This window comes from Copadichromis virginalis, linkage group LG15 (genome assembly GCF_057382275.1).
Source record: "Copadichromis virginalis isolate Kocher_CV1m ecotype Utaka linkage group LG15, C_Virginalis_male_GT1.1, whole genome shotgun sequence".
In the NCBI taxonomy this organism is placed as follows: domain Eukaryota; kingdom Metazoa; phylum Chordata; class Actinopteri; order Cichliformes; family Cichlidae; genus Copadichromis; species Copadichromis virginalis.
The window spans coordinates 25,868,242-25,882,124 of NC_140632.1; the positions used below are offsets into that span (position 1 = coordinate 25,868,242).

Consider the following 13,883-nt stretch of genomic DNA (forward strand, 5'->3'; position numbering starts at 1 on the left):
GTTTCCTGGTAACTCGACAGGCCCGACCGTCCACGCTGGAATACTGCTTAATATTCAGGCTTTCTCTCTCCGCTGCAGCAGACGCTCTGAGCACAGCCTGTGCATGTTTCAGATAACGTACAATAAGTGTAGAGTAATTGTGGGAGCAATATCAATAGGTGGAATTTTATTTAGTTATGTTTTAATGTTTATTAACGTTTCCAGCTCATGTCATGTCGGCCGTGTCTGACCAGCAAACTATAACCCAGAGATTTTCAAATTAAAGGCATAAAACAAAACAGACAAGTTGCAACCTTTGAGTTTTGTTCAATTAATGAACTAAATTATAAACATAATTATAATTAGTTACTCAGATTTCTTACCGTGCACCATTCCACATGCTTTCAGCTCTATATTCTTCTACTAGAGTAGCTCTGCATGATTTACAATTTACAGTAATCTTTATTTATGTGATGCTGCATTACTGCAGTCACTCTGAAGCAAGCAGTTTGGGCTCCTCCACCTTTATGCCAGCTGTCTTCTGATTGGCTGCCCCTCACAGACAGAAGGTTTTAACAGCAGGTGGGTGGGGCTGCGATGCCCTACAACCTGAGCACGTGGCTCACAGAGATTACTTATTATTTGAAACGTTGGTGATTTTTAATAAAACCGTCAATTTCTAGAACACGACAAGGTTCCACGTTCCAAAATGAGGTCCACGTTCAAAAGAGAGAATTTCAGCAAAGGGTAAAATCCGCGCTGATCTCATCGCTCTGTGCTGCACGCCGCACTCCGCCTCCACACAAACAGCACAATCTGCTGAGGTAATCCTCGCAGAGAAGGAACTCTGAGGCCACTTCACCCTGCACTGATAGTGCAGCGCTGAGTCTGCTCACTGTGCCTGTGTACACACACACACACACACACACACACACACACAGAGCTGTGGATTAGAGATGATTTGAGGAATGTCTGCGTGCCTGTCAGCACAGGTGGAGGTTTTTACTCCAACACACCTGTGATTGTGTGAGAGTGAGCAGAGTGTGAAAAGCCTTTCTGCTGCCGGTTTAGGACGACTGTGAGGTGTTTATCCTGCAGACACAGCGTCTGTATTTCCTGCTGATGGAGGAGGAAGCGGTGTGCGCTTCAAAGTGTCTCTCATTTTAGTTAAAGACAATCATTTTTAACATGGGTCGAGACAGCAGCTGTGTGCACGCACAGCGATCACACACAGTGCACCATCCATCTGGTTAACAAACCCCGGGCTGATTCACACAGAGATGAGTCTGCAGTGCAGTTCAGCCCAGAATCTACAGGAAGGCATCAGCATGGTTCCATAAAACGTTTACACACACAAACTCTCTAACGGGGTGTAAAGTCATGGTTTGTGTAGCCACGAGGCAAACCGAAGCACAGTGACGGACTTCAGGTGTACGAGCCACACCCCTGAACTGAAACCTGGATACCCACACAACAAACAGCTGAATTCTGTGTGTGTGTGTGTGTGTGTGTGTGTGTGTGTGTGTGTGTGTGTGTGTGTGTGTGTGTATTGTTGATGGGGAGCTCTTTTCAGTTTTTGAAAATGTGTTGTGTGACAGCTGTGCACATCATTCTCAGTCTGCTTTCTGAGGTTTGTGTTGTGAGCATAGACTGTGTGAGCAAGTGTCTCTTCATTGTTTGTGAAGTCTTGTTGGGCAATCTTTTAAATACAGTCTGTGGTGTTGAACGTGGAGTTCAGGTTGTATCACTCCTTGTGAATGTTTTGTGTATTTTTCTGGCTCAAATAACATTGGATTTAATGTCCCTATACCAGCAGATACATTCAGTAAATGCATATCTGTCATATTCATAACAGTTTTTGAACACTGAGTAAAGAGCTGCAGGTACATCACAGAAACACGAGCCCTCCCTGACCTCCGTTACAGTAATATGAAAACACTTTATCATACCAGCACCTTTTTTCTGACTAGCTTTATAATTTTTGGAAAATAATTCCAGTCCAAGTTCTCTAAGAGTTTTTCTGGAGGTCATCCCTGCAGGCCCGGTGCTGCTGCTCAGGTGTGAGGTTACATCATGTTAGAGAAGAATAGAAATAATTGACAGGTAAGGGATCATGAGTGTGTCCACACAGGCCTGCTTCGTCTCAGGTGGAAATCTTTCCCTCCTCCTCCTGGAAGAGAAGAAAACATCTTCAGCAGCTCTTGTGTGAAACTTTAATGAAGAGGACTCTGTGTCGTGTCTTGTGTGAGCGAAGCTGTGGAAGAACAGACTTGTTTAATTTTTTTATCTCCTCCCCGTGCTCTCCCGCAGGTCGACTCTACGCCATGCAGACGGGCATGAAGCTGGACAGCAAAACACCCGAGTGCCGAAAGTTCCTGGTCAAACTCATGGACCAGCTGGAGACGGTGAGTTGGATTCCCTTTAGTCCTGTTCCTCCTTCAGTGCAGACCCTTTTTCCTGTTTAGTTCTCTCTTGCTGATTGTGTCACGTTGAATAATGAGTAAATGAAGCGCATTAGCTTAATCATCTCAAACCAGGAGCTTCAGTATTTCAGGAGCTTGCTGACTGCATCTAAATGAGAAAGATTAATTTGGGTCTGTTCGCTGGGTCTGATTTTCATTCCTGCTTTTGACTTCAAGTGATTAAGAGAACAAAAACACGCAGATGAGATGGTCATTGCATTTGTTTCATAAACATGCTCTTGATTTTTCTGGACTCCCTCTCCCTCTGTGGAGAGGACACACGGGCTTGGGGGTCCCTGGTTTCTGTGCAGGCCTCGAGGCCATCCAGGCTGCAGCTCATACTTTCATTGGGATTATTTATTTATTTATTTTATACTGAAGTTTAAGCTTTGCATCGAGAAAATCTGCCAGATTAAATCAGCCCGGTTTATTTTTATTTATCTGTAAGAAACCGAGGCTCATAGAGGACGTCTGAGGAGCTTTTGTCTGCCCCTGCTGTACAGCTCAGGTTTAGTAAATTAATAAGAGATATGAATAGAAGTATCTCGAGGGTTGATAAGAATCTTGTTGGATTTCATATACATCAGATTTTAAGTGACGTGTTACGTGAAGAACAATGACCTCCTGCTGAGCTGCACGGTCCAGCCGACAGCCTCGTTACTCCTGCTCCGAGCCTGTGACGCTGGCTGCACCGCTGCCTGTACACCGCCTCTACCTCAGCAGCACACGGCTGAATGGCTCTTTTCTTAGAAAACACACACACGTCAGGTATTACTATGTTGTGGGGACATCTAATTGACATAATGCTTTCCCTAGCCCCGTACCCTAACCATGAAAAAAGAATGCCTAAACCTAACCCTCATCCTAAACCTAACATAACCATAACCTAACTCTAACCCTGACACTAAAACCACATTATGAGTCTCAAAAATGCCTTCAAACCAGGATTTTGGTCCCCAGAAGTATAGTAAACTTTAAATCTTTGGTCCCCACAAAGATATGAATACACACACACACACACAACGCAGCCCTCTAAAAGGCTTGACATTTACCTGTTGGTTATCAGAGGCTGCACTCACTGCATAAGGTCCTCTCAGAGCTTTGAGGTTTCTCTCCTCGGAGAGGTTAAAATACTGCTGGGGTCCCAGTGACCCCAGAGGGCCCCCTACAGGTCACATGCACTGCTGGGCAGCAAGATATCATAAGTAATGCAGTAAAGCCTTCAAAAGGTCTGTTAGCAGACATACTTTGCAGGCCAGGTAATGTCATAATACTTCCAAGTTTTCCTTCAATTTGTCCATATATGTATGAACTACGAACACTTTCATCAGTACGTTCTGTGCCATGTCACGCAATGAGCCTGAGCCTGTTATTTCTGAGCCTGTATTGTTTTAAAGATGGTTTAAGCCATAGACTGTACATAAAAGATGGCTGCAGATAATGTGATGTCACACACTGGTATCTAAAGTTCTTGAACTTTTCCTTGAACTTGGCATTTTAGCTGTTGTTGTATTTTTCTCAAAAGCAGATGTGGTGAGTGAAGTATGGATCTAAGGAAACCATCCTGAAATATGCACCGCTTTAGCCTTCTTTTTGACTCTGACGGGTACATGGTTTCTAAAATAAATGTCATGTTGTGCACAATAAGACGTAAACCCAGTGATAACCCAGACAATGTTCTCCCCATTTCCTGCCACTGCGCTCTGAACCTGAAGTGTGTACAAGCACAGGAGAATGTCGGATTTAAGCGTCATTTAAGTTACTGACCCTCGTTAGCGACTCGCGGGCCAGAAACATTTCTCTCAGATGGCACAGAGTGCAGAGCGACAGCTGGACAGCTGTGCCACACCTCACTGTCACTCTGGATATGTGGTCAAGTTGCACATATTTACAGATGCCTCACTAAGACAGTCCTGAGCCTCACTGCCGGGGAGTGTAAGCCGACCACAACAAGGTAATCAACAACCTTTGATTTATATTGAGATTTATATTGATAACGAACGATATATAAATCTAACAATAACAAGGTTTTGTTTCACATACCATTCAGCCTGAACCTCTGATCAGAGATTTTACATTCAGTCATTCACATGAGAGCAAAGGCCTGATGATGTAAGTTGTGGGTTATCTTAACCCCCACTCACGCAAGCAGGTCGGTTGCTTGAGACGTCTCCATGCATCACTGCAGGAGCAAGGAGAGTCCGAGAGGGAAAGCTGATGCAACATCTGGTAAAGAAAAGAAAACTTTAATTTCCTTTTTTTCTGAGGAGCAGCAAGAGTTTAGGAGAAGACTGCAGGTGAGGATGGCCACAAATAAGGCTGTGATCAGTAGAGCAGGGCGATATGGCCAAAAATATTTATCACGATATATATTTGAAAATTTGCGATAACGATATAACCGACGATATAATTGATGCGAGACAAAATACAACTCCACAACATTACTAGCGCAAAAAGACAACCTTCCATTTATTTTCACTTAAACAAGAAGCTGGTTTTTATGTACATTAAAGCTTTATAAAAATGTAACAGTGCAAATGCAAATTCCTTGCTGAAAGTTTAACCAAAAGGCATTTCCAGTAGAAATGGGCTGACATATCCTGAGCATAACCATGTATAATATCCACTGAAGTTAAAAAGAGGTGCTTTGCAACATTAAACTGCAGTGTGCAGTACGCATTTTTCGGACCATAAGGTGCACGGGATTATAAGGCACATTAAGCGAAACAAAGCAGTCAGATAAATCAAACTTTATTAAACTCATTCTTCTTGCTTCCTCCACTTCTGTACCATTGATTCATTAATGTTGAATTCTCTGGCAGCTGCTCTATTCCCATGTTGTTGCAGTATATTAATGACTAACCTCGTATTGTGGATGGATTATTTCAGTTGTTCTCCTGACTGAAGTTTGGTCCGTTTACAGCATCCTGCCATGCGATTGCATTTGTTTCTAACCATGAAGAACCTTCACGTTAACTTTTATAAGTGGAAAAGTGTTAGTGTTCGTCCTCCAGCTTCACTGTTTATGTTATGCTAACATAGCTGTGTCGCTAGCGATCACGTAGCACATCATTATATACCAGCTAGCCCAACTTCAGTAACCCTACAAACGTCACTGCTGTTTAGTTTCCTGTCTTCATTTATGTTGGAAGTGATAGCAGAGCTGTACGTTTGATTTTTTTTCAGAAATCTCTCAGTCAGAACATGCAATATCATGCTTAGGTAACTAGCGAAACTAGCGAGCTAACTTCCGCTAGCTTCCTGCTAACTTCTAACTCCGTTAAATGTAATAACTTTTGTTTTCATGGATGCCTGGAAGTTAAACTTTATAGTTACACCTGGTAAAGCAGCAATGCTGATCGTTTTATTAAAGATGAAAGAATTTAGACAGTTTTTAACTCTTAAGTGATGCTGCAGTGTTGTTTGACCTGAAGTATAAGGAGTTTAGGACCCAGATTACTCCCAGATTTAAGAGCATCTTAGTCCGACAAATACGACAATAACAACGGCCGCTTGCATGTTCTGCAAAAAAATGTGCTTTGTTGTGTATCTGACGGACAAACACCAAACCAGTTCCACATCACGGAAGTTGCACCATTTTTACAAACCAATTCTGGTTCATCTGTTTCACTCAACAATCGGCCATGTGCGTATGAAAACAAAGGCACTGCGCATGCGCGTTTTACTCCCATTCTATCGCGATATTTCATTTTCCTATCGTTGCCTAACATTATGCCGGTATTACCGTGAACGGTATAATATGGCCCAGCCCTAGTGATCAGGGCCTATCCGGTTGTTAAGTCTGACGTCACTAGCCGTGTCTGGGTCTAAACTCCGCTGCAGGTCCATATATCAAACGATCACTATGGCATTAAATAAAATGATCAGCGTTCTGCTCTACCAGGTGTAACAATTGAGTTTAACATCCAGGCATCCATGAAAACGGAATTTATGACATTTAATGGAGTTAGAAGTTAGCAGGGAGTTAGCTCGCTAGCTTCTATCTAAATACAATATAGCATGTCCTGACTGCGGGGTTTTGGAAACAAATTAAAACGTACAGCTTTCTTATCACTTCCAGCATAAATGAAGACAGAAAACTAAACAGCAGTGACGTTTGTAGGATTACTGAAGTTGGGCTAGCTGGTATATAATGATGTGCTACGTGACCGCTAGCGACACAGCTATGTTAGCATAATATAAACAAGCTAACTTTTTTTTCCACTCGATAAAAGTTAACGTGAGTTTTCTCGGTGGTCAGAAACAAATGTAATCGCATGGCAGGATGCTGTAAAAGGACCAAACTTCAGCCAGGAGAACAACTGAGATAATCCATCCACAATACGAGGTTAGTCATTCATATACTGCTGCATGGGCTGGGCTGTAGTTACATCCTAAGGTTTTAAAAACTGAGCTTAAATAAATGATTAGCGGTAATAAAAGCCGAGGGAGGTCAACAGGGATCACTGACTGTTTTAGGAGCTTTTTGAGATCAAATAGAAGAAAATACATAACATTAAACATGTTAACAACACAAAAGCCATATTAAACGCAGACTACTTTAGACCCGGAAGTAGGATTCGTCGCGTCATCACTGAACAACCGGATGCCAGCTTTCAGAGCAGGTTTCAGGTTTTACAGAGAGAACTGGTGTCATGTTGTGAACCTGTTGCAAAACTGTTTCCCAGGCTGATAGCAGGCAGCAGGAGTGGTTCAAACACGGACCTGATTCAGGCTCCGTCTTATTCTGATTTGGTTTTGCTCGGTAAACTTCAGCTGCAGTCAGACTGTGATCACACCAGCACAAACCCAATTAATCATGTGGAAGCGCTGCTATTGTCCAGATGGAGCCCGAACAAGTTCTGTGAAACACGGGGACACCCGAGGTTTCCACTCCTTAATGAACTGTTGCTTGTTGCTGTGACTCATTCTGCAGCGCTCTGAGTCAGGATTTAAACCCCCCCCCCCAATCCTCCCCCCCAATTTCCCCACTGACCTGGCTCGTACGTACTAGGCATTAGGCATGCTGGACTTTTATTTTCCACTGTCATTGCCAGCTCAAGCCTTTCACTGGGACGGTGGAAGATCACTTGTTTGAAAATCAGTTTCATGTGATGCAGGATGGGAAACCTCAGAGATGCCAGTCATGGTAGATGCTGCTAAATTTAGATCTTTGTCTCCTGCAGCAGCCACTGAGGATGAGCGCCGTGGTCTCTCACAGCGGGGAGATCAGGGTGGTCAAACAGGTGGTCCTTCTTCTGTGACTTAATCAATCTGTTTTACCCGCAGAGTTTATCAGGTAAAACACACAGCAGTTTAAAATCAGCTCAGCCGCTTTACGAACGGAGTGAGCGAATGAGTAATGCGGCTAATTCTGGCTCTGTAAGTAAAGCAGATTAACAAGCTGCTCGATTTGCTTCTACTTTGCATTTTATTGGCAGAGAACACATTGTTATTGTTGCTCAGTCGTGTTCATTTAAGGGTGAGAAGCCAAAATGATTGAGGTTATAATTCAATCAATTGTGCAGCCTTATCAAACATACTGTACAAAGACTCAGATTTCTTGGAGCCTGTTCGATGAGTCTGTGGTGGTTCTGATCACCTGTGACTGTGGGAATTACGCGCATCTGAACAAAGATGGACTTTATCAGAACCACATCATGTACTGAAGAGTGTAAGGTTTTCAGAAATGTAGACCCAAACCCAGATGGATACATGTGTCCAGCTATTTGAATTTCCTCTTGAGCCCTGAGCGGTCGAGGAGTTACGGTAAAATCCCGGTGGAGCTGATTTTTCATGCCACTCTGTGAGTACTTGGTACACCAACTATCACTGCAGAGCACAGGTTCTCTTTTTTCCAAAACCGTTTGATTTTCGTCTCTAACACAAACATTAACAGAGTTACAGTAAAGCGTGCTTTTACACGGACCACCAGGTTCATGGTTCAAAAAGGGTTAAGACCTCACTAACGTCAAGGAAACATGTATTGATCTCAGACACTCAAAGCTTTCTGAGTTTAGAGACACTGACTTGAAGCTCAGACACATGAACACTGCTCAGCGGATGATGGAGGAAAATTCAAATGACTGCAACTAGAATTTAGATTTGAATTGATTTTAATTTAATTTAATTTATGCAGCACCAAATCAAAACAACAGTTGCCTCAAGGTTCTTTATATTGTAAGGTAGACCCTACAATAATAGATGCAGAGAAAAGCCCAACACTCGTACTATGACCCTATGAGCAAGCACTTTGGCGACAGTGGAAAGGAAGAGGTGGGCCGAGGCTGCAGACTTGAGCATAAAGCATCAGCTGCAGTCAGAGGTGTTGGAGCTGGAGTCTCTGTGATTCATTGTCACTCACATATTTATGGTCTTCATTTATTAACAGAGCTCATGAAAGCGTGGCTGGGCGTCCCGTCGCTCATGCACACTGCTGTGCATGTGTGGATTTCTGTGGGAAGCGGCCCCGGTTTGTTGGTTTGGACTTGGTTTGCACCTCCGTGCGTCACACTCGCTGCTCCCAGAGTCAATAAGGCGTCACGGTCTCGTATCAAAGGCTTGCTTCGCTCTAACCTGGTCCAGGTTTACATTTAAAAAGTGGCGCTAATTCTTCTGCTTCACTTTAAGTTTGGTCGCCTGTCAAACGGAAACCTAACCAGAGCGAGCGAGCCTGAGAGTCATGGCTGAGTTTAGCGACTTTCCTTTCATCCCACATTCTTGTATTCCCAGGCCAGTTGTCCTCTGCTGTCCTACGCTCAGCTCAGTGCTTTTACATTCCTCCGCTACGACTCACAGTCAGCGAACAGAGTATCTATTCAGCCCGGCCAGGGTCCACCTGCTGGAAGCAACCTGCGTGTTTGCTTTAGTGCTTTTACAAGAAACCCGAAGCCTGCTGGACGCCGTAATGGACAGAGCTAGGCATTTCATATAGAGGAGCAATTACAGGTGGAGCAAACCTAGTCAAAGCGAAGCAGAGTGAGCGAGACTAATCAAGCATCATGCTAGATGGCACCCGCTGAAGCGAGGACGTGTTTGCCTGAGTTAAAACATTTGAGCTAAGAAGTCAGAAGTGTTTTTCCGTGCACCAAACCAAAAGCGACACATCCAGGGATCAGGGTTAGTTTCTCCGGCCTCCGCTGGATGTTTAAAGGATCATCTGCAGGTCCTACTAACTTTTAAAAACTGTAAATAAAGCAGATACTGGGATAAGTACATCCAGTAGATGGAATACTCCAGAAAAAGGGTTTAGCTGGTCAAAGAGAGGCCCTGTTTTAATGATGGCTTTGTGTGAATTTGTGGGCACTGGTGTGTAAGTGTTGGTCTTCGTACAGTGAATGCATTGAGTGTGTGTCACCTGATTCAGCAGTTAAAACAGTACCTGGTCTAATAGCTCTGCAGGTCTATCCATTTGCAAACGTGAGCGTGTGCAGATGTTCTTCTATATTTCTGATCTGTTGATCAGTTTCAGGCTAAAACGTATTACACCTTTCACAACCAAAGTTTGACACTAAAACAGATTTATTGCTTTTCTCTGCAGAGCTTACACGGTTCCGTTCATGTGTCGTTGTTTTTGTTTCTCCTGCAGATGAAGAAGGAGCTGAGTGATAACGAGTCCATCAGTCAGGAGGTGGTTGGGAACGCCCACATCGAAAACTATGCCTTAAAATTATTCCTCTACGCTGACAACGAGGACAGAGCAGGACGATTCCACAAGTGAGAACCGAGCCACTCCTTAAGAGAGAGAGAGTGTGTGTGTGTGTGTGTGTGTGTGTGTGTGTGTGTGTGTGTGTGCGCACTTACTAGCAGGACTTTGAAGTTGGCTTTGGCCTGTAATCATAACATCCCAGAAGAGTGTAATGGCCCTGCGTAACTGGTTTGTCAGTGTAATGATTTAATCATTGAATGATGCTCTGATTAGTCCAATTAGAAACTTTGAGGTATTTAAACCTTCAGTTCATGATGGAGTCTAAACATTAGATTGCCATTACAAAGGACTTGATATGAGATTTGTATTCACGAGTACAAGTACTTCATGGAAGGAGTCGTCTTGCAGGAAGAAACACAGAGCAGCTCCCAGCCCTCAGAACCACACAGTCCTGCTGTTTCTCTGCTCAAATAAATATCTCAAACCTCAGTGAATAAGCGGGATGCACAGACTACCTGGTGCACTGGTGTTCTGTGGACCACAACAATACGATCTGTGACTTTGAAAATGTGAGCACAGCTTCTGTCAAAAGAAACTCAGTTTCTCAGATAAAGGTAATATTCAGATTCCAGTTAGACCCGTTACTTATACTGTGGGCTCTATAAGACCAGCTTTGCATGATTCAGTGTTCAAAATAATTCTTCTTATACTCATACTGGGCCACAGTGCAGCTCATCCTTGCTTTGAACCAAAAGGTTTTACTCGCCCATCCAAGAATGAAAGTTTGTAATTATTAATAAATCGATTAGTGACGGTCTGACGTTTTATTCACACATGGTTTAATTATGACCTTCCTCTCTAATCTGATCATTCACGAGGAAGGTCAGTATCTAACCGGGTCACTGGAAGGGTTTGTTGGAGGATTTCACTGGATAATTATATTTTTTCTTTTATTAGTTTCTTTGAGTCTTGATGTTTTTCCTCTGACAGGAGACATGTTGGAAACACCCCAACACTTTATGTCTTTCATACTGCAGCTCCTCAGCCTTTCCTCACTCTGAAACACAATATTAGGTTCCTCCCACACTCGTGCATGAGGGGGCCGTATCAGGGCTATCCCCACTCAGTGATGTCAGCGAGAGCCAAGAGTAGAAAGGCCTGGGTGAAGCAGAGAGTTTAGAGCAGGCTGAATTCCTCACATCTGCACACTGAGCTCATTATTTGAAACTCTGCCCGTGTTTTTAATATGAACTTACACGAATGGAGCAGAATTCATGGCAGAAAATAAGCACAGCTGCCCCCCTTTAGGCGTCACAGTGTCACAGTGGGAAATTTTCCAGAATGTTCAGGAATATTCAGGAATATTCAGGAATGCTGCTCCTTGTAGTGCACGCTCAGTTTCTGCCGTCACCATCAGATGGTCGACGGCCCTGTTGGGAACGGTCTTGGTCTCGGGGGACTTCTGCGTCCGTACATCCAGTTCCAGACCGTTTGGTGGAAAGCCGGTCACATCTCCTTCCATGGAAGCAGTAACTCAGGCATCATGTGGAATAATGCTGCCTATTTAGGTCAGGAAACCACCTCAGCCTGTTGATCTTCATTCAGCGTTCAGCTGAGAGTGTTTTAGCAGAGATGTTTCTGCTGCTAATCACAGTGTTCACACCCATCACAGCTTTAACCTTTGGAGCTAATTGAACCAATGAAGTCGGATTAAAACCAAAAACGTTAGTTTGTAATCATTACTCTTCTGTTAGTGACTCTGGTTGTGTTAAATCCTCATATTTAACGGGGAAGAATAACATGACACCAGGTTATTGGAACAGTTGATTTGGGGGATTTCTCTGGAAAATGTGTGTTTCTTACTCTTTTCCTTTGTAATTTCTCCTTCCCCCAGTTTATCACCTGGAATGAGACTGCCCGACAGGAAACACCTTGGAAATAATCAGAAGTGTTTATACGTTCTCCACACGATTTCAATGCGTTCTTTGTTTGTCTTATCTGCGTTTCTAATGGTACATTAAGTGAGGCTGGCCAAATATTTCAGTCAGGAATTCAATCTTTTTTTTCTTTGCTTTGTCTTTAAAAAGTTGGACCCTGTGTCTGACTCAGACACACCATTTCCTAGGAATGAGACAAAGAACAACAAAACAGAAGCACCTGCAACTCTGTGCAACTGCTGTAACCTTTCAACTAAACAAAGAAATCCACCATGCCTGCATGACAAAGTGACTTCAGATACCCGCTTATCCTCCCATTACCTGGATTCAGGTACCCAACAGCAGTTATCGGGCTGAGCTGGTTATCTGGTTGTGAGTTCACCTGGAGTTTCCCTTGCACGTTCACATGATAGGTGCGGTGCTGGTCCATCCATGCTTCTGACCAATAGGAAGCATGGATGAACAGGTTGATGAAGTCTCAGCATGAACACAGCTGCTGTAGACAATGCAGCGGTGTGAGCATGTCCGAGGAGAAGCTTTGGTCAGCAGCATTGTTTAAGATCTGCTGTATTAATAAAGTTTTAAAAGAATTTGAAGCCGATAGAAAGATAGTCATCAGTAATACAGTGACATCATCACCACAGCAGAAACCAAAGGAGTTATTATTTCATTAAAGTAATTAAATCTGCTCATCCTTAAGGAAAACACCCGCTCCAACATCCCGCAAGTTTGCAACTTTATCACTCCACACTTTATTACCTCCCCGAGCCCGGTTCTGCCTGAGGTTTCTTCCTGTTAAAAGGGGGTTTCATTCAATTTATTTCAATTTAATTCAATTCAATTCAATAGCATATCAGTAGCATCCAGATCTGCTAAAAAGACAGAAACTTGCATGACGTCTCCTCTGTGAACTCTGGAGACTCTGCACTTTGACCTTTGACATGGGAGAAACGTGCAGAGTCGGTTTCCCTTTCTGTCAGTCATCCTGCAGCAGCTCATGCAGGATGAATGGATGCAGGCGACGTGTCTTTGGATTTGTTTGTGGTGTAAACACAGCCCAAAAGCTGTTTCCAGCAGGTATATGAAGCAGGACTGACTCAAGCTTCTGTTCTGCTGCTGGTCAGCAAACCCGCCTGCGGTTTTACAAGCAGCAGCGGTCTGCTGCCAACACGAGCCTCAGCCGTGTGTTATGTCACTCCTGAACACACACACACACAGTCACACGGATATACACGGATATAACACACGAGCCTCAGCCGTGTGTTATGTCACTCCTGAACACACACACACACAGTCACACGGATATACAGAGGTGTAAATGCGTACATGTTTACATGTCTTCATTTTGAGTCACACAGCTGAATGTTTTTTGAAAACTTCCCACTCTGCACTACAAGGAGCCCATTCTTTGTCCTTACCTGTGTGTGTGTGTGTGTGTGTGTGTGTGATGATGGGTTGCTGTGGTTACCAAACGTATCTACTCTTCAAACCAGAGGGCCCGGCCAGCCTCAACATCTGATCAACATCTTACACAAGCACATGCTGTTTAAAATCTTTTACCAAGAGTCAGATAACAGATAAAGAAGTAAACAAAAAGTAAACAATACTAAGCAAATAATTAACTAGTAATAACGTATACGTTAGCTTAATAAACAACAATAAAAGCTTAGTAAAGGTTTACAGTGACGTTAGAGGTAAAATGAGTAATGCTGTTATACAGAAATAGAAGATCCATCCCCTCCAGTCTAAGTGGCATTTTTAAGCCCCTGCCCCAGCTCATGTGGGTGGGACAGTAATGGAAACAAAAATGCTGATAACTGAAAGATAATCTGCAATCCTCAAAACACAAATGTTTGG

At 43.4% G+C, this 13,883-nt stretch overlaps 1 protein-coding gene across 3 annotated transcripts in view; it reads left to right on the plus strand.

Annotated features, from left to right (window-relative positions):
* vta1 (vesicle (multivesicular body) trafficking 1) overlaps window positions 1-13,883 on the plus strand; it is a 58,414-nt gene that overhangs the window by 12,275 nt on the left and 32,256 nt on the right. For all 3 annotated transcript variants that reach the window (XM_085432693.1, XM_085432695.1, XM_085432694.1), the window contains exons 2-3: window positions 2,290-2,384; window positions 10,030-10,157. In XM_085432693.1, coding sequence (XP_085288819.1) covers window positions 2,290-2,384; window positions 10,030-10,157 — 223 coding nt within the window. The remainder of the gene's footprint in view (window positions 1-2,289; window positions 2,385-10,029; window positions 10,158-13,883) is intronic.